Raw genomic sequence first — 25208 nt, 5'->3', positions numbered from 1 at the left:
TATTGGATGTGATATATTATATGTGAGTTTGTCATTTATAGCCTTTATTGTGTTGAGTTATGTCCCTTTATGCCTATTATGTTTTATCATAAAAGAATGTTAAATCATGTCAAATCACTTTAAATCTGTCTTTTACATCAAACGAGTCTCCTTTAAACAGCATATAGTTGGATTTTAATGTTAAGTTAATATTGTCCATTTGTGTCTTGATGGGCTTTTTGCAACAGATTTTATAAATAACTGTAAGTACAGTCTTCCTATAGAAGAAAGAGAATTGAGAATTTCCCAGGAGGAAAAAAAATGTCTGGAAGATACCTAAGTTGTATATCTGAGAAATGGTTGTCATAAACCCTCAGTTTTTCTATGTATCCTCAATTGATTCTTTATAAATAATTCTAAAGAACGTATTTGTGATTTCACTATCAGGCAAACTGTTAATGTTTCTTGTAAAGTGTTAACTGTGGTAAAGTACTGTGGGAGTTCATAGGGTCCCCACATGAATGTATTGTCATTGCACTATTTTAATAAATAGCAATTTAAAGCATTATAAGGAAAATGCTAAAAAGTAAGTTGTCACTGTTCTCTTCCTCCTATTAAAGTAACACATTTTTCCTTCTAGCTTCAATGCGTGAAACTTCCTATCAGTGCCTAATCTGACCACATGACTCTTAAATCTTAAATCTCAGACCTCAAAGAATTAATAGCACGTCATTCTAGATTGTTGAATTCTGAGTTTGGGGACACAATCTCTATGGAAAAAATAATCTGTTTCCTCATTTAAAAAGCTGTATATGTAAGAATAGTTCTGCCTAAGGAGATTCTTCACAGTAACTTACTTATTTGTAACAGACAGAAAAAACAATCAGAAACAGATTGCAGTCTTAATAATTAGGATATACCTTACAATAGCCTGACCTTTGGTGTGGGAACCCCCCCTTAAACTTACAGTGCTTTGAGAGTCCCTTCTATGACTGTCTTGGGAAGTAGATGTTTTTTATTCATTTTCAGTGACTTGTTTTTCATTTTCTTTTTAATAGGTCCAGTCAAGAACAAGAAAAAAGGTAAGATAACCTCTTGATGTTATAAAAATGATGCATGCTATGTTTTTTTTTTACCTAAAATGAGAAGAAAATCAGCAAGAGAGAAAGATTATTATATTATAGTCTTTCAGTTCTGTTTGTCCATTATGTTGTTGTTGCCCTTGTTTTTTAATTGTTGTTGAAGTTATTGTTGTTGTTATTGATGGTGTCGTTGTTGGATAGGACTGAGAGAATGTCCATTGTTTTATTCAATCACATGAAATCTTCTTGAGTATTGTAGATTCCAAGTTACAAGAAATAGAAATTGTTCTTCAGTGATGACCCATGAAAAATAGAATTGTTTATCTAGCAACATACAAAAGTCATTTTTCCTTGCTCCTTCTTCCAGACAATTTAATTTACATTTTTCCTTTTATTCTCCCTTATTATTTTCCTTCCTTTACTCTTTTACCTCTATCAAACCTCTGATCATGTATAAGGTTATGAAACAAATTTTAAGGACAAAACATATTGTCACCTAAGAGATGACAGCACCTTATTGTTTGCCCTAAAAGGTGTTCTTTTCATTTTAATGGAAATTTTTCATTTAATTTTAGCCTGCCAAAATGAACATTTTAAGATTTTTTGCATATATATTTATACTTTTTATTTTATTTGTGATTTAATAGTGATTCAAGAATCAGCAAAATAGGTCACATGGATAATGTGTTACTTTTCCATGCACACAAACCAGGTTGGAGCCCAACCCTCACCACATTGAAGGAAGCATCATGCTGTCATCTCTTTCTTTCTCTCTCTGCCTTTTGGTCTCTATGTCATTATTATTTAACAAAATAGTGGTTCATAAGGTTCTAAAATTATTGGGGGACAGTTACACACTACCAGAGTTCTGTACTCCCCAGTTCCTCAACGATAACCATCATAGTTCTCACAAAGTCTTAGAAATGCAACTTAGCTATTTTTTTCAAGTTCATATTCATGTCATATATAAGTTCATTTTCAAGTCTCCATATTCCACAAATGAATGAAACCTCAAACAAATAAAAGAGGAGATACTTATAGTCCAGCAATATCACTCCTAAGCATATATCCAAAGGACATGAAAAGATCTAATCTAGGGGGTCGGGTGGTAGCGCAGTGGGTTAAGGGTACATGGTGTGAAGCGCAAGGACCAGCCTAAGGATCCCGGTTCAAGCCCCCAGCACCCCACCTACAGGGGGATTGCCTCCCAAGTGGTGAAGCAGGTCTGCAGGTATCTGTCTTTCTCTCCTCTGTCTTACCCTCCTCTGGATCTCTCTCTGTCCTATTCAACAATAATGACATGAATAACAATGATAATAATAACCACAACAAAGATAAAACAGCAAAGGCAACAAAAGGGGGGAAAAGTAACTTCTAGGAGCACTGGATCTGTGGTGCCCCAGCTATAATCCTGGAAGCAAAAAAAGAAAAAAAAAAGACAAATCTATTTGAAGGGCCATTATGTTCATAGCTGCATTATTCACAATAGGTTGTGGAAGCAACCTAAATGCCCATCAACAGATGAATGAGTAAAGAAGTTGTAGGACATACAGACTATGAAACACTGTTGTGCAATTAGAAAAGGTGATACTGTGTACAAAAAGGATGGGACTTGAGGTTATTATGCTTAGTGAAGTCAAGAAGGATGTGAACGCTATTCCTATCTTATTTCTCATTTAAGAAAAGTTTTCCTTGTTGGGGAGGGTCAGTATCCTTTATTCTGTGGTAGAAAAACTGAGCTGGAGTGCTATACTGATCTTCTAGTTTTTTCAAGTAAGTGAAAAGTGGTTCCATTGTGCCACAAAGTTTCAAGCATACTTGTAATGGTCCAAGAACTTGTACCAACACTTGCTTACCTGAAGAGGGGAATGCAAAGACAGAACAGGAACCAGAAGACAAGATGTTACAATATTTTTTAAAATTTATTTTCCCTTTTGTTGCGCTTTTTTATTGTTTTTGTAGTTATTATTGTTATTGTTGTTGATGTCGTAGTTGTTAGATAGGACAGAGAGAAATGGAGAGAGGAGGGGAAGACAGAGAGGGCGAGAGAAAGATAGACACCTGCAGACCTGCTTCACTACATATGAAACGACTCCCCTGCAGATGAGGAACAAGGGGCTCTAACCGGAATCCTTAGCCAGTCCTTGCACTTCGGCCAGGTGCGCTTAACTCGCTGTGTTACCGCCCGACTCCCTACAATACGTTTTTTTATGTATTTATTTAGTTATTTATTTAATTTGGATAGAGACAGAAAGTAATTGAGGGGAAAGAAGGAGATAAAGATAGAGATAAAGACAGAGAAATATAGCACAGATTCGCCGTTCATGAAGCTTCCTCCCTGCAGGTGGAGACCAGGAGCTTAAACCTGGGTCCTTGTGCACTGTAAGATGTGTGCTTTACCAAATGTGCCACTATCTGGCCCCTATATTCCAATATTAAAGACTGAAAGGACAAATTAAAAATCAATTTAAGTACCTATCTGTTTCTGTATTCTGACCTGGAAAGAAAATAGAATACAAATAAATGATATAAAGGGCCAGTCAGTGGCACACACATTACAGTGTGCAAGAACACAGGGGGAAAGCTTCACAAGTGGTGAAGGAGGGTCTCTCTATCTGTGTCCCTCTCTACCTCCCTCTCCCTTCTCAATTTCTCTATGTCTCTTTCCAATAATAAATAAGTAAATAAAAAGACTGAAAAAAACAAGTAAATGATGTCACATGCATGTTTTTTATAATTTTTATTTATAAGATGGAAACATTGAAAAGACCATAGGGATAATAGGGGTACAATTTCACACAACACATGCACATGTTTTAGGTGAAATCATTGTTAACACTTCTGGAGCTTCATGGAGTAGACTGTCAACCCCAGACTAGATTGAAATGACTGTCTTTAGCAACTGCCTGCCACTTCTCTGTGCACTAAGAAACCAACGCTTGTAGTGCCATGGTAAAAATATAGAAAACTTGTGTCCTGTTGAAAAGAAGTTGAAGGATGGCCTGGTCTCCAGAGGAATGTCAGAAGACAGCCAGAAAACTGTAGTTAATGAGGAAATCTCTCTCTGTGGGGACTGTGAATAGACCAAGATCTCTGTCTGTTGAAAAAGTAAAATTTACTTTTAAGCACATAGTGTTTATGAACTCTTTTCACATTCTTTTAAAAGTTATTATAATGAGTGGGGGTAGATCAAATAATTGTTATGAAACAGACTCTCTTGCCTGAGGCTCCAGAGTCCCAGGTTAAATCCCTCACCAGAGCAGAGTAGTGCTCTGGTAATAAATAAATAAATAAATAAATAAATAAATAGTTATTATAACAAACCTTGGCATTCATCTATATTGCATAAAGTCACCACGCTCTGCTCCTAACATGAACACAGTGATAACTTCCCTTCTTAAAAAGTGGAGTTGATAGTGTTTTCTAATCACAGATGCTAATTTCCATTTCATTCACTCAATAACTAGGCAAAGAATAAGGGTCTTATATGTGTTAGAAATAGTGACACAGAGCTGAGAAAAACTGGTTCTTGTCTTTAGAAATCTGCCAGTGTAGTTCATTAGTCGGTTTTTCTGAGAGAGAAATCACAGTGCTTCTCAGCTCTGGCACATGTGATGCTAAGGATACAACCTATGTCAGGCATGTCCTGTACTTTAACATTGTTTTATCTCCTCAGCATAGTTTGACTTCTAGAAGTAGACACAAGTAATTTCAGCACACTACAAGTCAGTGCTGTGATAAAAATGTGCCCAGGGTACTGTGTGAGCACAGATAGAACTAAGTGGTTCTCTCTGGGGAAGTGAGGAAGACCATCATAAGAAAAGTAGCATTTGTCTGACCTTGTATTCTGAAGAACAAGATTAATTTAAAAAGCCAAAGACAATCCAGAAAAGATAACAGCATATTCAAACCTCACATGAAAGATCATGATAGTATTTTAGGCAACAGCAAGTACGCTAGTCACTTACCCAATATATAGGACATGTGTATAGTGAGGAGCAATGCCCAGTGAACAGGCTTTCAGAAAACACCCTTCTAGGGTAAATGAAAGACAATTATCTATACTAGAAGGTCTAGAATTACAACTGGGAGACTCTAGTAACTCTAACAAGAACTCAGATCAGGGACATATGCTGCTACCTTCTTCACAGGACATTATTGGTAAGAGACTGCACATAAGCCTTATAGATTTGCCTTGACTGAAGTTGATGCTTAAATAAAATTTTCTAGGACACTAAACACATGACTGAAGAGATACATTGAGCTATTCATTTAATTTTCAGTCTTTAATGGAATTTCCCACCCACCTCTACCTCATTTTCTATCACATGCTTTTTGTTGTTCTTTCAATAATGTCTTTGCTGAAAAAGTTAAATAAATGTCTTTTTCATTAGACTTAGCTTTGAAAAAAAGTTCGGATTCTTCCATCTATGATGACACATGTGATCTTGTTAACACTAATGTCTCTGCTTTAGTTTCATTAAATGCTATGTTACAGTAAATCAGAGAACGAATTCAGTCCTTTAAAGCCATTCTCTTCATTCAGGGATTGTTTTGTACTTACTATTCTCTGGGTTAACCATTTCTATGTGTGCAAGTATGAGGAGCACATTTCCCTAAACCTAGCTGCGGAGGAGCAGAAAAGACCAGCTGCAGAACTGTATCACAGCAGGAGCTTTTTCCGCAAATGTCTTTAACATTTTCATAAGTGAACATACTCTGTTTATACTGCAACCATTATTCTCTTTGTCTGGAGGAGTTTCTAGCTATGATTCTTACGAAATTATTAGCAGTTACAGGAGACTTACAATCTTGACACTGAAGTGTATACTGCCCAAGGAAAATCCTCTAGCTTGAAAATAATCGCTGTGAAGCCTGGAAATGCTAAGATGCAGGACAGACGCTGGGTGTCTATTCTATTGGTCCAAGGCACTCAGACAACAATGAGGAGAAAGTCAAACTTAAAACCAGGTTACTCATGACTGCCAGGGACAAGTCACTTTCTTATAGGACCTCAGGCTTGGGAATAAACTAGAGAAATCATCTAGGCTAAGATCCTCATTTGACTGAAAAAGAAACCAAGGCTCAGGTACAGGAAAGGGTTTACCTAAAATATGCTCATGGGAGATCTGAGTCTTACAGCCTTATCTCCTGACTACAGATCCCATATTCTCTCCACTACACTAACTGGAATTGAAACTTGAGCAATGAATAAGTCTGACTTGGAAATTGTCCAAATCTGAAGGGAGATAGATGGCTTTCCTGCTTAGCATCTTAAAGTTAACTAACTCTAGAAACTGAGAAGACCCAATCTTTTACTTCCAAGTGCTAAGGGGACAAGATGTGGGGTAGAGATGCACAAGCTAAAGTTTCTGCCTCCAGGTCTTTAAGGCTTCAGAAACACTGCCTGAGAGAGTGACTCTCTTAACCTTCCTATCTGTCATTTCCCATTCAGAAGGGACCCCACAAGGACTCCATTATTTCACTTCAAATGTTTATGTGGCTAGACACGGACAGCTGGTCTGTTGAGTGGCAATTCCATGAGGACTGAGTTTCTTTAACACATGACATTTTCTGAAAGGGTGGCCTGGTAAACTAGGACAAAATTTTCCTTCCAAAGAGCTCAGGGAGGTTAAGAATAGGAAAGCTTTCAAGGGAGGGGGTGGTATGTGCAACTCTGGTGTTGAGGATTGTGCGGAATTGTACCCCTCTTATCCTATGGTCTTGTTGATATTTTTTATTTTGTAAATAGATTTTAAAAAACAAATTGCACTCATGTGACAACTGTCTTGTAAATCATAATATTCTCCCATGAGATGACACAAATGCATATGTAAAATACTTCCATTCTGGGGCCTTTCTCAAACTTTAAGAAAATGATGAAGAGAGGACAGTCACCTGTGACAACTTGCAGTGCTTGAATTAGAATGAAATAAAAGGGAGAAACTGGAGGCATTATTTGAAGACCACAGATATGCCTCAGTTGACATAGCAACATCTTTGTGGAAATGTTGGAAGGACTGCAATACAAAATAGAAGGACAGAAACTGCTGTGTGAGGATAATGAAAAAGAAGAGGCAGAGTTGGTAGTTTTGATTAATAGTACATTTGAGAATAAAAATTCTGATAAAAGACTCTGAGATACTAGATTATTTCTCTTAAAAAATTGAGATTGTTGTATTCTACCTCCTGCTTGCTTGTTATCCAAGACAAAGGACAAAGGGTACTTCCTGGTCCTCAATGCATATTCATTTATGCATATATCAGTGTGTGCATATGCACATGCGCGCACGCACACACACACACACACACACACACACACACAATTTCTGGTGAATTAATTAATTTAAATGGAAGTTGAAAGGTTACTGAATGTCTTTGGGTACATGAGGCTGCATGATAATGTTTCTATATCTATATAAATAATGTAAGAGCCTAAACTGTTACAGGAGGGACTTCAGTAAAATACATGGAATAAATTTCTAACAAAGAGGAGAGCATAAACATTGGAACATATCACAAAGGAGATGTGTAAAATGTCCTTTCCCAGAGATCTTCAAAAATATGGATGAGTAGGGTGGGGAATAGGTAGCATAATAACGGTTCTGAAAAGAGACTCTTATGCCAAAGGCAACAAAATCTCTCGTTCAACCCCTGCATCACCATAAGCCAGAGCTGAGCAGTGATCTGGTTTAAAAAAAAAATGAGAGAGATCAAATGAGAAAGCAAAACCCGACAGCCTCCTCCTCAGCTCTTTATTCTCTGTTCCCTTCTTTCTGTGATGTGTGTGTGTGTGTGTGTACGTTTTTAATTTCCTCTCCTTTCCTGTCAATACTCATATCTACTCTTCACTTTCAGCTATCACCACTCCCACATTAACCGACATTTCCTGAGTATTCTGACTTCTATGGGAAGCCTTGCTAGAGCTGATGATATTCCTGAGGTCAAGCTGTCTATCTAGCCTCCATTTCACATCCACATTAAGTCCACCTAGCTGAATAGTGCATACAAAACCACACGCTTCAACAATAGTCCAATTCTGATTTTTTTCTTTCTTTTTTATTTGGTAAAGTGATTTTAATATTGATTTACAAAATTATAAGGTAATAGGGTTATAATTCTGAACCATTTCTACCACCAGAGTTCTATATCCCCATTCCCTACATTGGAAGCTGCAGCAGTTCTCCCAAGGTTAAATATATGGGTTTACTACTATTTATACAACTATCTGTCTCTCTCTCTCCATATATATATATATATATATATATATATATATATATATATATATATATATATATATGCTAATTTCCCCATGGTCCCATATTCTCTTCTCTTCCTTGCCAAATTACACCTTCACCTATTACAGCTTCCAACTGTCCCTCCATTTCTCCTCTTCTCTTTCCAGGTCCTGATGGAGTTGGAATTCAGAGTCCACTGGTCATCTCTACTCTATCATTTCTCCCCCACTGAGAATATGGACTAAAATTCTTTTGGGGATACAAGAGGTGGGAGATCTGGCTTCTGTAATTGCTTCTTCGCCAGACATGGGCATTTCCAGGTCAATCCATACTCCAGCCTGTTTCTATTTTCTCCAAGTAGGGTAGGGAATAATATCCCAATTCTGAAGAGTATCACAAAGCTACCTGCATATCTTGTCACCGGAAATTCTTATTTTGGGGGCTCAGGTGATATGTAACCTACTTTTGGAAGATTTCCTTGGTCTCAAACATTCTGTTCTTAACATTAATGTAGCAGTAATACTGTTTTATGGCTGTATCTAGTCCCCCACTACACTGAACTTGGGATCATTTATTTCTGTATCTTCAACTTTACCTCTATAAATGGTTATTCATGAAAAGTTTCTGCACATGTGTGATTGTGTGTGTATGATAGGGTGAGATGTGAAATAAAGATGTTCATCTGTCTAACTGCAAGAATCCTCAGAGTGCTGACCTTGTGTAGAAGTCTGTAGCTCTCCTAATAGTGCATTGTCAGTCATTAACTACAAATGTAACACTAAATCTTGTTTTTTTAGGAAAGAAGGCAGGACCTCCTGGACCCAATGGCCCCCCAGGACCTCCAGGACCTCCAGGACCCCAGGGACCCCCAGGTATTCCAGGAATTCCAGGAATACCTGGAACAACTGTTATGGGACCACCTGGTCCTCCGGGTCCTCCTGGTCCTCAAGGACCCCCTGGCATCCAGGGACCTTCTGGTGAGTTATTTTGCCTCTACAGCCTTCATGACCCTTGCAAGCACTAAAAGTAGATAATCCTGGGGCCAGGTGGTGGTGCACCTGGTTAAGTACACATGGCAAGAAGCATAAGGACCCATATAAGGATCCTGGTTCTAGCCCATAGCTCCCCACCTGCAGGGTGGGGGGTCACATCACAAGTGATGAAGTGGGTCTACAGGTGTTTTTCTCTTCCCCTCTCTGTCTTTCCCTCCTCTCTCAATTTCTCTCTGTCCTATCAAAAAAAATGGCTGCCAGGAGCAGTGGATTTGGAGTGCAGGCACCGAGCCCCAGAGATAACCCTGAAGGCAAAAGAAGGAGGAGGAGAAGGAGGAGGAGGAGGAGGAGGAGGAGGAGGAGGAGGAGGAGAAGGAGAAGAAGGAGGAGGAGGAGGGGGAGGAGGAGGAGGAGGAAGAAGGAGAAGAAGAAGATAATACTCCTGAGAGGAGTTTCAAATGGTGGTGATGAAACTGGTATGCAATGAGCAATGCAAGTCTCCTAGCTGGGTATAGAGCTGGAAATTGAACAAGCCAGAAGGACCTTTTCTACTCTAACTTCTTGTTTGTAATAGCCTGCCAAGAGTAATTCACACATTCTTGCCCTGTCTTAGCCCTTCTGCCATAAGTCCTTTCTAACTCTAGGCTCCCTATAGTGTGATTTCAGAGATGCCAGAGCCAGAAGTCCTGAGAGAAGACTGGAGAGTGATGGCTTTGATCTGCTCTTAGTTCCAGCATTTAGTTCCACATGCTGATGTTAGATTGGAAGTTGGCTACCAGGAGGAATGTTGGAAATGGGGAAAATGACAAACCCTAGAACAGGCTCATCCTGTGAACTCTAGAGTACCTTCAAGAGTTGGAAACATGAGTCATTCAGGCTTAAGAAAAACAAATCCAGGCACCAAAAACATCATGTCAAGAAACTAAGTGCTTCATGCACTAGATCTTTAACCCCACCATATTGCCTATTTGAAGAGCATTTACTTTCTTTGCACCTTTCCCATTGGTCCCAGGAGGTATACATACAGAACCAAACCTGTCTAATTGGAGTTAACAGGAATCAGACAGCCTGGGCTTATTTCAGTTGTTATTTGTGGTTTCCTTCTCCTACTTCTCACTTGCCTCTTGGGAGTTTAAAGGAATGAACCTTTATGATGATTTCTTTTGGCACAAGATTCTGTAGCAGGATTCAGATTTTTTTAGCTGATGGTTCAGACACAGCCAATCAGTGTTACTGTGGCCATGGGGAATTGAATTAAGGATTTCTTCAATCAGTAGTTCCACAAATATAAACTGAGCACTTTCCATGTACTCACTGAGATATATTTTGCTTTTTTATTTTTTATCTGAACTTTTTATTGGAGGATTACTGTTTTACAGTCAACAGTAAATACAATATTTTGTATATTTTGCTATTTATAGCAAGCGATATTGATAGGCAGACCCTGTTCTCATGGAATTGATGTCCTATAGGGGAACAGAAGGAAATAAAGAAAGAAGCAAGATACTAGGGCTAGGTAGTGGCACACCTGATAGAGTGCACATTGCCATGCTCAGGGACCTAGATTCAAGACCCTAATTCCTGCCTTCAGGAGAGAACCTTCATGAGTAATAGAGCAGTGCTGTAGGTATAACTCCTCTCTCTCTCTCTCTCTCTCTCTCTCTCTCTCTCTCTCACCTTATATCTCACCCTCTGTCAACAAAAAGAAAAATGGCCACTAGGTGTAATGGAGTCATTGTACAGGTACCAAGCCACAGTGAAAATCCTGGTGACAAAATCAGAATAATTTAAATAAAATTAAGACAGTAAGATATATATAAAGGGCAATGAGCTCTACGAAGAAAATCAGTAGAAATGGAACAAAAGGCTAAAGAAGTAAATATCATGGTCAAGGAGTTACACTGTGACAAGAAAGCCCTTTCATCCATTTTCATAGGTACCCAGTAAGACTTTCTTTAGGTCAGGATTAGCAAGAGATTAGTTTCTTCTGGATTTTGGACCTACTGAAGATACAAATCAGGGATAAGAATGGTGTCCTTTTTCATCCCAGATCCATGTATTGACTTTTCCTCCAATGCTGAACCCTGGAAAATAAAATTCTGGGAGGTCTTGGCTGAAGGAAGCAAGACTAACTGCCACTGGCTGCCTTGGGGAGGAGAAAGGGACCTAGAAAAAAGCATGTCTTCTGACTGTCCTGCCTCCTATTTTGCAGGTACTACTGATAAAGCAGGGACTCGAGAAAATCAGGTTGGTTGGGAATTGCTATGCTCCTGAGGAGGAGGAAAGGGCACAGGCATTTGTCTTTGGATTTGCTCCCTGTTAAATTTTGTGGGTTCCTTTCTAGAAGTACTTGGAATTACTAGGATTGTTCATCCAAACCTCCCTTCCATCTCTGTGAACAGAAAAGGCTTGCCCTAGGCCCCAGCCTTCACTAAAGCAACTGAGTCCTGGTGTTCCCTTTTTCCTCATCCCACAAGTCACCATACCCAGGCTGACTAGTTGGCTGGAATTGGCTGCTAGTCAGGTGCCCTAGCCACCCCAGACACTTTGTTGATACATATACTACCAGGGGTCAGGATCTTGGAAGTTTAAAAGTATGTCCTTTAAAAAAAAATCAGTCAACTAGCTCCAGGCTAACTTCAGCTTGAGCTTCTGCTTTAATGGCCTACAGAACTCCCTCAAGCCTCTGAGTTCTTAATCAAGTCCCTTTTGGCAGATTATACTGTCTTGTCTTGTCTCTTCTCAGTCTCCCTCTTAGTCACAGTGATAAATCTGCACAGCTGCAAGTGCTTGATGGCTAACAGGACAACTTTTTTTAACCCGCCAGCTTGTTTGATCTTTAAGCATCCCTGTGAGAGAGGCTAGAAAGAGATTCCTATAATCCCTGTTTTACAGTTAGGGAAATGAAGCTTAGAGACATTTCATTTGTCTGAGTCAGAATGTAGCAAAACTGTGAAACCCCTCTTGTACCAGTGTGGATTCTAGCATTACAAAACATGGGAAAGAGATGAGAATGGGGACAGGGACAAGAAGTCAAAGGTAAAAATATGATAACAGATAACTGAGCTGGAAGCCATTTCTCACAATGACTACTTTCTCTATAATTGTCCTCCCAGCCAGCTGTGGTGCATCTACAGGGACAAGGGTCAGCGATTCAAGTCAAAAATGGTAAGAGTCACAGTTGACTATCTTCCTAAGAAGAGATTCTCTTCTTTACCCCCAGCCCTAAAATATTCACCTGAGCTTTTTTTTTAATTGGAAGGTTAATGGTATACAGTACAGTTGTTGGCACATGGGTATAATTTCTCATCTCAACAGGAGAGGTATCTACAAAACACTCTCATTCCCAAATTAGGTCTGTCATCCTGTACCAGAACTTGAAAGCCCTCCCCAATCTTCACTTCTTTCCCCATCCTCCTACCTTAGAGTCTTTTGCTTTGGAGCAATACATCATACCTGTCCAAGCTCTGTGTTTCCTCTTTCTGTTATTCTTTCTTAAATTTTTTCTTTTCTGTTATTCTTTCTGTTATTCTTTCATAAATGAGCTCATCTCGTATTCATGCTTCTCTTTCTAGTTTATCTCACTTAACATGACTCCTTCAAGCTCTGTCCAAGATGAGGTGAAGATGAATTCACTATTCTTAATAGCTGAAGAGTATTCCACTGTATATATGTACCACAACTTTCTTAGTCACTCATCTGTTGTTGGAGTGAACCTAGGTTGCTTCCAAATTTGAGATACTAAAAATTGTCATGCTATGAACATAGGTATACATATTTCTCTTTGGGTGGGTGTGTTTATTTTCTTAGGCTAGATTCCCCAGAAAAGTAATTACTGGGTCATATGGTAAGTCCATTTCTAGCCTTCTGAGAGTTTTCCAAACTGCTCTCCATAGAGATTGGGCCAATTTATATTCCTACCAGCAGTGCAGAAGGGTTCCTTTACCCTCAACAACCTCTTTAACACTTGCTGTCACTGTCCTTTCTGATGTATGACATTCTCACAAGAGTGAAGTGGTATTTCACTCTTGTCTTTATTTGAATTTATCTGATAATCAATAACTTTGAACATTTTTTCATATATCGTTTGGCCCTTTGGATCTCTTCTTTTGTAAATATTATCTCCATATGCTCTCCCCACTTTGGGGTGGGGTCATTTTGTTTGGTTGGTTGGTTGGTTTTTGTTTTCTTTTGTTTTCATCAATGAGCTCTTTGTATATTTTGTTTCTTAACCTGTTGTCTGATGTATGGCATAAAAGATCTTTTCCCATTCTTTAAGGAGTCTCTCTATTTGGATGGTGGTTTCTTTTGTTGTGCAGAAGCTTTTCAATTTGTAGTACAATGAGTTTATTTTTGTTTGTGTTTTCCTTGTGAATGGACTTGAGTCATTGAACATGCCTATAAAACTTAGACCAAAAAGAATTATTCCGGTGTTTTCCTCTAAATATTTGATGGTTCTAGTTTAACATCCAAATCCTTAACCTATTTGGAGTTTACTTTTGTGAGTGGTCAGATGAAGTGGTTCAGTTTCATTTTCTTGCATATGCCAAACCAATTCTCCCAACACCATTTGTTGAAAAAAAAAAAAAACCTCTTCTTTTTTCATTTAATATTTTGGACAATTTGTCAAAAATTAGATGTCCATGGGTGTGAGGAGTTGATTTCTCCACCACCCTTTTTCCTCCCTGGCTCCTGAGGTACTCTTGGCACTAGGAAACCATTCTCTACTCCATTTTGCCCTCTGCTGACTTTTCTGAGTAACTGCTTGCACCAAGACAATGCTGTTAAACTCAAATTGTATTTACAATTACTAGGAAGATGATAGGGACTTGAGACATCACATTCATGGAAGATGGAGGTTATATCAGAGTCAACAGGTGGTTATTTGTATTTTCATAAAAACGTCCACAATACAAATTAGAGAAGGCAAAACTACCTAAAAGTCTTGCCTGATGGTTTTACACAGAATATGGATTGGGGGTAGAGGTGATTTTCTCAGGAAAGACAAAGATATATTAGACTCCCAAATATTATGAGATATTTATGTTTATGAAAAAGAGGGGTGCATTTGATAAAGTTAAACAATTCTTATCTATGGTAATCCCTGCATATAAAATATAGGGAGAGTCCCAAAAAGATTGATTAATACCTTGATAAGTCACAATGTTTTATATTTATATATTACTCTTGAGTTTTCAATGTGAATTCTTTGTCTTTTATTTTTTCTTCTCGACATCTCTATAAGGTTGTCCTTTTTTCAGAGACAAAAACTGAAGCTCAGAGAGATTAATTAACTTACCTAAGCTTTCAATTTTGTTCAGGACCTAAAATTCAAAATGACGTCAATCTGGCTCTTTTCACTGCACTATGCCACTTCAGTAATGTGTGCGTACAATCCACTGGATGATTATGTTCATTTTCTTCCCCAAAGAGACATGAACATTAATTAAAGAACCACATTTCAAAATAATGTCCAGTCTTCAGGGTGCACAAAGACTAAAATGCATGAACCCCCAAGATCCTTGGGAAGTAGCAAGCCATCCAAGATGCCAGATGCTTACAGAGCTGGAGTAGAAGGGAGGGTCTTTGAGTACAGAAACAGTAAATGAAGGTTAAAGAATGCTGCTACATGGGAACAGCTTTTAAGAGCCCATTCAGTCCTGAACTGACTGTTCTGAGCTTCCTTCTTTTAATGACTAGCTTAGCTATATCCTCAATTGCCACCTGGCAGCCTGATTTCCTAGCTTCAGAAATAATGAGTGAGAACAGAATGACCCCAAAAACCCAAGCAATCCTGCTGGGACCAGGTGCCTTAGGTCCTAGGGTTCTGGGCAGAACTTCTTTCCAGGGAGGAATGTGATAGGCAAAAATTATATTTATTTGGGATTTTTGTGCCAGAAGCTCTAATTTTGTTTCCACTACTACTATACAACATTTCTGGCTCTGACCCCTCTGAGACTATCCCCAGTAGTAATCTATGCGCATTTTTAGTTCCACCAAAAGCAGAAGCGAAGGAGTCAGGGACAATACCACAATATGCAGGATGAGCCACTAAAAGGACAGAACCATGAAGTTTTCTCCTCACTTTTATCCCACCTCATGGAAGAATAGCTATTTTTCCCTTTATTTCTTGTTGGAAGGTTAATGGTTTACAGTACAATTGTTGGTACATAGGTACAATTTTTCTTTTTAAAAATATTTATTTATTCCCTTTTGTTGCCCTTGTTGTTTTATTGTTGCAGTTATTATTTTTGTCATCATTGTTGGATAGGACAGAGAGAAATGGAGAGAGGAGGGGAAGACAGAGACAGGGAGAGAAAGACAGACACCTGCAGATTCATTGATTGTCAAGTGAATCCCCTGCAGATGGGGAGCCGGGGGCTTGAACTGGGATTCCTATGTCGGTCCTTGCGCATTGCACCATCTGCACTTAGGTACAATTTTTCATTGCACTTAGATACAATTTTTCATCGCACCAAGATAGGTGCCTGAAAACCAAAACACTCCCCACTCCCAAATTAAGTCCATCATCATGTACCAGGACCTGTTCTCCTTCCCTAGAGTCCTTTGCTTTGGTGCAATAGACCAAAGAAGTCCAAGTTTTACTTTGTTTGCCCTTTCTGTTCTTGTTTCTTAAGTTCTGCCTATAAGTGAGATCATCTGATATTCATCCTTCTCTTTCTGGCTTGTCTCACTTAGCATGATTCCTTTAGGGTCCATCCTTTTTACAGAGGGCCAATTTCCTCACATCAGATAAAGGGAAGTTTCTACCACAACATTAACTCCTACTGCTCAGCCAAGGCTATGTGACTACTCATCTACACTGACTGCAGTGGGGCTGAGAGATGGCTGCTTTTCTAGGGATGCCTCAGCTCCCAGATACCCTTGATCTCCTCTTACTGTGCAGTTTGCCAGTCTAGCCTTCAAACTCGTAAACATCTCTTCTAGGCTGGGGAGACAGTCTAATGACTCTGAGGTCTCTGTCTCTATCTCCCTCCCTCATTCTCTGTATGTCTCTCATCAAAATAAATAGATAAAATATTTTTAAATGATCTTCTCTATGGGGCCTTGTTATTCACTCACCCCTAGCCTCACAGGTTCTCAAGATGAATACTTTGTTTGGTTGATTGATTTCCTGAGGACCCAGGGAGACTTTTCAATAAGGAGTGGACATGGAGGAACTATAAAAATGTCCTAAGGAAGAGAACATGTATGAACCTGTGTAACAAGAATAATAATTAGCCAGTGTCTAAATTTTGGCTGTGCAAGCTTCAAAACATCAAGAAAAGTTAGACATCTTGCTATTATCCTCATAGTCCTCCACCCTCAATCCTGACCAGAAGGCATTAAAGACTTCTTCAGATGAAGGAGTCAGAAAAGAAGAGGTAAAGATGTAGGTTTGATAACTTTACTTTCTTTGCTTACAAATACTGGTCTGAAAACTTGACCTTCTGTTGGTTGTACTGGGATAAGGTGGGGTGGGGTACACTGATCAATATTTTTAATTTCTATTGCCCAGTTTATTCTGACATGTACTGAGTGACTGCCCTTCTCTCATACTGAGATCTTTCAGGTGGAGTGCTCAACGACTGGTCTCGCATCACTATGAACCCTAAAGTGTTTAAGCTGCATCCCCGAAGCGGGGAGCTGGAGGTACTGGTGGACGGCACCTACTTCATCTATAGTCAGGTAGAAGTGAGTACGGTCTTAGGCCTAACTCTTCTTATATCCAGAACACACACCTTTTTCAGGTCACATAGGAGCATGGGAGAGCCAGCCAAGATCAGCCAGTGGCTGACTTCCTGCTTTCGGGTGGGTGTTCTACCCTGGGAGGGAGCTGAAAAGATAAGAGTGAGTAGGGATTATTTTTTCCCTAGACAGATATCACAGAAAACTGAAAAAAAAGTCTCTCCTGCCATCTGATTCTCTCCTACAGAGCCACAGACCCTGCTTCCCCACTGACCTGTTTTCTTCTAATGCCAAAATTTTAATCTATCTTAGCATATTCTTTAAAAGCCATTTGTGGAGTCAGGCACACCTGGTTGAGAGCACATATTACAATGTACAAGGACCTATGTTCAAGCTCCCAGTCTCCACCTGCATGGGGGAAGATTAACAAGTGGTGAAGCAGGTTTGTAGGTGCTTCTCTTCCTATCTCCTCCTTCCTTCTTGATTTATGGCTGTCTCTGTCCAATAAATAGATAAATATAATAACATTAAACACACACACAATGCATGTACTAAAAGCCTCGTGCATGACTCGGATTCAGGCTCACTGCCCACCACACTGAAAGAAGTTTGGTGCTGTAGTCTCTTTTCATCCTCTTTCTGCCTCTCTGTCTCTGTCTTTAAAATAGTAATAAATATTTAGGTAGAATGAAAAATGTCACGTCTGGGATTGCTGAGAAAGATTCCTCCATACTGTGAGTCTGTGGACTTTCTCTCCACCTAAGAAAGGAAGTTATGCCTGACTTCTTTCTCCCTTTTATTTTTCTGCCCTTCTTTTTCATTGTCATTCTTGTCTCCACCTGGCTGTGACTCTGCCTGCTCTTTGCTCCCTGTTTTCTTTTGCAGTCTGTGTCCTACTCATGGCCACTCCCCACATCTGCTAGTACCTGTCTATCTCCACCCCATTATTTTCCCCAACTGGAGTTAGAGGTAGATGAGTCTTGAGGTTGGTTTTTCTGTGAGGCATATAACAAAGTAGGCATATGGACAGAAGTACTCTGGAGCCAGCAGATGGGGTTCATAGGGAGTGGTCAGAGAAGGTGGGCTCACAAGCATTTGCTAATCTCCTCCTGGCATCTCTGGGGCTCTTGCAAAACCCAAGAAGTTATATGGTGCCTACATATACTGCTTCCTCATGAAGAACCTCTAGAGGGAGAAACCTTTCATAAGGTGATCTAGGGTTATGGATGAGGCCTTCCAATGCCCAGGGGCACATGAATATAAACCCAATGTCCTATGGGCCATTTGCTCTAGACTCTATTTGGTGGGTGAAGTGTGATAGAGAAGTGCAGTGAAGGATAAAGAAAAATTATTTCTGGGCCTTTGAGAGAATTGGGAGTTGCCTCCAGCCTTGAACACCATGCAAACTGAGAAAGTTTTCTTGGCATCAGACCACTGAACATAAGTTAACTTCCTTATATACACAAAATAAAATCAGAATCCTGTGTTTTGCCCTTAAAAATTCTCTATCTCATTTGTTGTGGCTAGCTCTTCATCTCTCAGCATCTCTCCTCAAGCATCAGTGTCAAGGAACATTGTGAGATCAGAAAGTGAAATTCCGCTGTTGAGGGTGGGGTGGGATCTGCAAACTGAATGAATGACCATTATCAAGGGGCTGAAGAAATGACAAGTTATTACTTTGCCCACACTGGGGACCCAGGGACTATTATATTTATCTACAGTCTCTGGGGCTTGAAATTGGAAGTTGGTTGATAGTCTTTTTTGTGTGTGTATCTGTTGCAATAATTGAGCATCTAGCTGATATAGAACATGCCAGGAATTTGCTCAGCCACCTGAGTCACATTAAGTGGGGGGCATGCCAGCGTATAAGCCTGCCATCCTGCTTTTCCTATTGGCTAAATAGCAGCACATCAGGTGGCACTGTCACCTTCACAAAGTGCTGGCATCTCTTCATAGCCCCATCTGTTCATTATGGGGAGGGCCCCCCACCCAGGGAGGGGCTCCCCACCCTCTCTCCTCCCCAACCCCTTCTTATTGCATCTCACCCAGGTATACTACATCAACTTCACTGACTTTGCCAGTTATGAGGTGGTGGTTGATGAGAAGCCCTTCCTGCAATGCACCCGCAGTATTGAAACAGGCAAGACCAACTACAACACTTGTTACACCGCTGGCGTCTGCCTTCTTAAAGCCCGGCAGAAGATTGCTGTGAAGATGGTACATGCTGACATCTCTATCAACATGAGCAAGCACACCACCTTTTTTGGGGCCATCAGGCTGGGCGAGGCTCCTGCATCCTAGATTTCTCCCATTTGGCCCTACTCATACCCCTACCCCAGGTTTGGGAACCAGGACTCCCAGAACCTCTAAGTGCTGCTGTGGAGTGAGGTATATTGATATTGCAGTTGCAGAGAGAAATCTCCCAGTGCTATTTATATACAAAGATTTCAGGATCATAAGTCCTCCTTGACTTTCCAAAGTAACATTGATCTAACAGGACAGTCATGGAGCCCTAGGGTTTACACGAAGCAGAGCCTCCTTCTGCTCCATGTTAACTGGCTTATAACATGACTCCTCAACCCCAAAGTCCCTATCTTCAAAGTTATCATTTGTTGCACTAAAATAGGGGTCCAGGATAGTAAGTAAAAGGAAACAAAAGTCTCTCCAGACTCTGGGAGTGGACATATGTTCCCAAGGGGACTGCTTCTCCTCTCTTGGGTGGGGGTAAGGGAGTTGGGATGGGAAGTGTGGCGTAAGAAGATGGGCAGGAAGAGGAAAGGCAGGTGCTTGTGACAAACAGAGAGTGGTCAAGGGAGAAACCTAACTGCTGAGCATCCTTAGAAATGGAAGCATTTTCACTGCTTTGTGCTGTAGCCAGAAGAAGGGTCAGAAGGCTTTTCACATTCTGTCTGAGAGTTTCCAAAGCTTCCTGTGCTTTGGGGATAGGAGGTTTGCCCTCCCTTGGAACAATTACAGGAAATAGCTACAAAGTTGCCTGGTAAGAACTTGAAGCCAGATTTGAGGCCACATGTCATATCTTTCATTTTTTTACAGCTGATTCCATGCTCAGAAAACTCCCTAGGTTCCCTCTTGATGCTGTCCTTGACAGTCTTACTAGAATTCCTGACTTATTTCCCCCCACAGAGTCTACCTCTGTCTGAGACAGGTGCCTCACCTGGAACCTGTGCTTATGTGAACTTAGGATATACTTTAGATTACCTGGGTGCAAAGAGAATTTTCCATTTATGAAGCAACACAAGTATTAATTTGATCAAGTTGTATCTGGAAGTTAAGCATTGGATTGGGAAACCTCCAGAAATGCATAGATGGTTGTCAAAGAGCCTACTAGTCTCCACACTGTAGACTATTCCTGGACATACATAGTAGAAAAAGACACAGCTTCTCTACCTAACACAGGGCAGGATGTAGAGATAAGACCGGGGTCGTATATTTTTTCAATGCAGCTGCATCTCAAGTGGTTATTAGCCCAGCAGCTGACACCTTACTGGCCCACCCTCTCCTCACTCTATCCTTTGAAAGCTATGGTTGGGCACAGTCATCATAGATTCCAGTGATACTCCACTGAATACAGACTTAGGGGAAGCCAATGTCTAGGCATTGGGCAGGGCTCTGTCCTCTAGTCCGATATAAAGACATCGCCTCCACCCTAATGTTCTCATTGGATCAGATGTTGTGATCATCCAAGAGCCTGATTTCTGGGGTACTATGTATATCCCATAGCTAAGAAGATCATCCTTGTAAAGGCTGTTACTCTTGTTCCAGAGACAAGTATCCTTGTGAGAAGATTAGGATTAAATTACTTCAGACACCTTAAATGCACCAAAAACAGCAGGCACTACTTCTTAGCTGTGCCTCCTATATCTAAACAACTATACTGTTTGATCTTCCCAGGGTCAAGGAAAGAGACAGCTGGCTAGATCACCATTGTCTGTCTGATTATTAAGGATAGTCTGAAATCCCCAGTGAGGCATATTGGATGTGTGTCTAGCCTCAAGTAATATAATGGGGTCAATACAATCCTAAGTTATAGCAGGAACTGATAAGAGCCTCACCCTCAAGCTTTGAAACCGCTTTCTTATTACACCCTTTGGTAATATTATAAATTCCATTTATAATATGGATATACATCATCCATTGCTTAGATGAGGCTTAGAGAGATTAACTGCTTTGACTAGGATCTCACCCAGCTTAAATTCTACACCTAGGGCTCCAACCAGGTCTGACTTCAAAGCTATTCCATTATATTATAAGATTAGGTTTAACCAGGGGTCTTAAAAAAATCAGTGAAGATGGTATCAATCCTTTATATCCCTAAAGAGAAACCCAAAGATTCTCATTTTCCACTCTGCTGGTAATACCTGTTCTCCTGACTTCCAGGGACTATATGGTAAAACAAAAGTAAACTTTCTTTGGGAAACTTTCTTTCAGAAGAATTCTCTTGGCATTATGTCCAAGCAGCAGAAAACTGACTCCCCACATGTTCTTTAACCTCCACAATTAACCAACTTTGGTACAGGTCCTCTAAGTGGACTGGGTCCTCCTTGCCTTACACCTAAAGACAGGTTATAGGAGTTGGCTACTTCCCACACCTACTAATCAATATCATATCTTCTTTCACCAAACCACAGAGAGTTTTATATTTCTTTAGGATAGAGGTATTACCTCAGAGAGAACTTGGTTCTAATACCAAAAGGGTGTGAAGAAGTGGAAATGAAAAGGCTTCCTAATTGTGCCCTAAGGATATTCCAACACCCAACCTATCATTCAGATATGGGGAAATAGAATTCACAAAGGAATATTTATTCATCATGAACCCTCAAAAATAATTCTCAAAAATGAGGAAGTGGGTAAGGGTAGTAAGAGAGTGTTGTTGCAGCAAAGTTCTTAGCAAACTGGTAAAGTAATCAACTACTAAAAAATAATAATAAGGAAATTAAATTGATTTATAATGTGGAGACTTATGATGGGCAATAGAACAAAGACATTTATAAGGCAGCAGGTGACAGTTTTGAAGGAAAATTGCATAGCATGGCCCTTTGCCAATTTGGGCTTTGACAGCTAAAGCTGGCCCAAAAAACAGCTATCAGGACTGCTTAGCTACCAATTTTATGCCAAATGTCATCTTTGCCTTATTTCCCCCTTCATCTATCCTGAGCCAAATTTATTTTACTGATCAAGAAAGAGTTAGGAACCTTGGAGATGAACAAAGACTGTATGTCTCTTTTATGTAACTTCTGGTATATTCATATAAATACAGAGAAATTTAAAGGAAATCTAGTTTAAGTATATACTTGATCCCCAGGTTACTCATATAGAAATTGAAGTCCAGAGAGGGAAAGTCACCTGCCCGAGGTGCTGAACAAATCTCAACCTCTGGACTCAGTAAGTGAGGAGTTAGAACAGTCCATATCAATGCTGTCCCCTTCTTTTTTCCATACACAGACTCAAAGCTGCAAACACATGTCCCCCTTTAGGAGCCTGGTCAGGCAGGGAGAGAGTAACTGCAGTCTTCATCAGAACTAGTCATATCCCAACTCCTGCCTCTGGACTGTCTCAGTACCATGAAACCCTGCCTCAGGCCCCATCCCATCCCTGCCTGGAGGCTCCCTTAGGTCCTGTGAACACATAGGAGGAGCTGGATATTTTTTTCCTTTTAATCTACTTCAGGGATCTCTTGGAGAGGAGTTGGGCATATGCTAATTCTTGATTCAAAAAGCTTCCATTTGGGGTGGGGAATGAACTTTATTGTGATGGCCTGGAACAGGCCCAATGCTGCTTTGGGGGTCAGCATCAGTGTGAAATACTGTGTATATAAACTATACATAATGTATATAAACTGGGGTGTAAGTTTGTGTAAATTAATGGTTTATTCTTTGCAAATAAAGCTTTTCCCCTGTTCTTGAATACAAGTTTGAGCTCTTCCTACATGCTAGGTTCTTCTTTACAAATGATACTACACATGAACCAAGAAAATGACCAAGGCAGTTGTTTCAATAGTGCTAACAGAAGGAAGGAAATCTGAATGTCCTGTCACCCCTAGTTTGAGACTGGCATCTAGCAAATATTTTCAGGCCTAGGTCCAAAATAACTCAGATGCATTAAGCCTCTAGCTCCCTGCTGAGGTATCACTCCATTTTTGCAGATGGAGGTATCAGTGCTCCAATAATTTAAGTAGCTTGCCCCAATTCACCCCCAATGTGACTCTGGTATGATTCCAAGTTGATTGTGCTTCCTACTCTACCATGTTACTTTCACCAACTGGCTTTGAGCTTTTAGCACGAAGAAACCCTGTGGAGTCCAAAATGAGGAAAAGGCTCACAGAAAGACCAGATAGTATGTCCAAATCAACTACCCAGGAAAATTCCAGGCCCTTTTCACAGCCCTTGCAGCTTATCAAGTCATTGTGTAGATATTGAAAGTGGCACTTAAGTAATGTGGGCACAATTGTCTTTGACAAATTATTGTTCATGTGTGTATGAGTTGGATATAGGGCCCACACATGTCCACAAGATACCCTAGGTGAGAAATAACATTTTTAATGAAAACCAGAAGGTAGTTTTTGAACACCTTACTTAGTTCAGGGAAAATGAGACATTTGACATGGGAGATAGTGGAGACAAGCAGATAAGTGGAACCATTTCTTTGCCTCACTGTGTACAAATAATCATGATGCAGATATCCAGGGCAAAGCAGTAGATCATACTGGTTATATACACATGATATTGTGGACCAGATTGACACAATCAGTTGTTGTGGGGTTGAAGCAAGGAAGACAGCTCGAGACCAAGGTCCAAATTATAAGAGGTCCAAATTATTTCCTGGCCAGGGACTGTCTCTCCAGCAAAGTGCTATCCAGGAAACAGTGTTGGCCCTTGTTACACAGCTGGTTATAAAGGAAAAAACCACAACTGCAACAGGCAAGCTGGTTACAGAAGCAAATATATTCAGTTATTTTTGAAACACCTTCTTTTGACTCTCCAAACCTTCTTTTCAGAGAAATTCGTACCCGCTATAGCCTCTTTCTTAAGGGTATTTCGGGGAATACACTGTTTACTTCACTTGACTAAGACCTTTCCTGGAACTGGTAGGGTCGTTGTGGATACCAAGATGGCATCCCCAGGTCAAGCCTTCATACAGTGAAGGGAAATTATTAGGACCAAACGTCATAGACTCAAGTGGGTTGGGATAAGGGAACTTTGGGCTAAATTGTGTAATCTGTCATTACCAACAATTATTGAAAGAAACACAAGTCTGGGAGACTCACTATCTAGAAGGAAAGTTCTTTTATGGCTTCCCAAAGTGAGGCATCTTAGTTACATCCTTAGCAGACTGGATGACTAACAAAAGATAGAATTAAAAAGTCAGGCAAAGACAGGCATAATGCTGGGGTCAAGCCTGACCTATCTTATTATAGTATTATGAGGCATGCACTGAGTGTGGCTCAGGGAACAACAGAAGTTGTCAGTTACTTAAGCTTACAAAGGACTGGATCCTACACTAAATATTCTTTCTAAAATATTTATTTATTTATTTATTTTAAAGATAGAATCAGAGCATCATTCTAGTACATGTTCTGCAAGGTATTGAACTCGAGACTTAATGCTTCATTCACTGCACCATATCCTGGACTACACTAAATATTAATTAAAACATGAAATTTAGGGTATTTTTTGGACAAAATGAAGAACTTTTTCATGTAGCTTCCCATATAATAACATTCAATCTGTGGGTGCAAGGGGAAAAAAATAGAAAAATTACCATTCAGTCACATTCAGTATTATTTGATTTTCCCAATAACCTTTGAGGTAAGCAGAGGAAGTACCACCTCCTTATGTATGAGGAAACTGAGAATCAGAGGTGATGAACTTCTCCAGGTCATGTGACTTGAAGGTGATAGAGCCTGAACTCAGTCTGCTGAATGGCTAGGTGTTGATCTGCTTCTAATTCTGCTTCTAAGACCCCTTCTGTTTTGATCATCATGTTAGGTTCCCTTGCATTGCTTAACACTGTGGTCTATTTACATAACCACTGCTTTACCTGAGACCCACCCTGCCTACAGGGCATTGATTTAATCCCCACTGGTTAGATGCAAGCTTGATACTAGTGCTTTTTCCTTCTCCCCACCCCCTATCCTACGTATTTCCTCTTCTGATCTGACACTCCTGCCTCAGGAGATATAAAGGACAAGATTTTCTAATGAAGAGAGA

The 25208-nt window shown here is 40.0% G+C and overlaps 2 protein-coding genes across 5 annotated transcripts in view; one reads left to right on the top strand and one right to left on the bottom strand.

Annotated features, from left to right (window-relative positions):
• EDA (ectodysplasin A) overlaps positions 1-22894 on the top strand; it is a 620747-nt gene extending 597853 nt beyond the window's left edge. Inside the window, exons 3-8 of one of the 4 annotated variants that reach the window (XM_007530749.2) lie at positions 1038-1061; positions 9097-9276; positions 11504-11538; positions 12408-12459; positions 16865-16980; positions 19030-22894. In XM_007530749.2, coding sequence (XP_007530811.1) covers positions 1038-1061; positions 9097-9276; positions 11504-11538; positions 12408-12459; positions 16865-16980; positions 19030-19281 — 659 coding nt within the window. In that variant the 3' untranslated portion in view covers positions 19282-22894. Of the gene's footprint in view, positions 1-1037; positions 1062-9096; positions 9277-11503; positions 11539-12407; positions 12460-16855; positions 16987-19029 lie in introns of all 4 variants that reach the window. The other 3 variants (XM_007530748.2, XM_007530747.2, XM_007530746.2) reach the window with 3 other exon arrangements.
• The window catches only part of P2RY4 (pyrimidinergic receptor P2Y4), a 575290-nt gene that overhangs the window by 133299 nt on the left and 416783 nt on the right, over positions 1-25208 (bottom strand). The window lies entirely within an intron of this gene.

The sequence above is a fragment of the Erinaceus europaeus genome, chromosome X (genome assembly GCF_950295315.1).
Source record: "Erinaceus europaeus chromosome X, mEriEur2.1, whole genome shotgun sequence".
Classification (NCBI taxonomy): domain Eukaryota; kingdom Metazoa; phylum Chordata; class Mammalia; order Eulipotyphla; family Erinaceidae; genus Erinaceus; species Erinaceus europaeus.
This window is presented reverse-complemented; position numbering and strand designations above follow the sequence as displayed.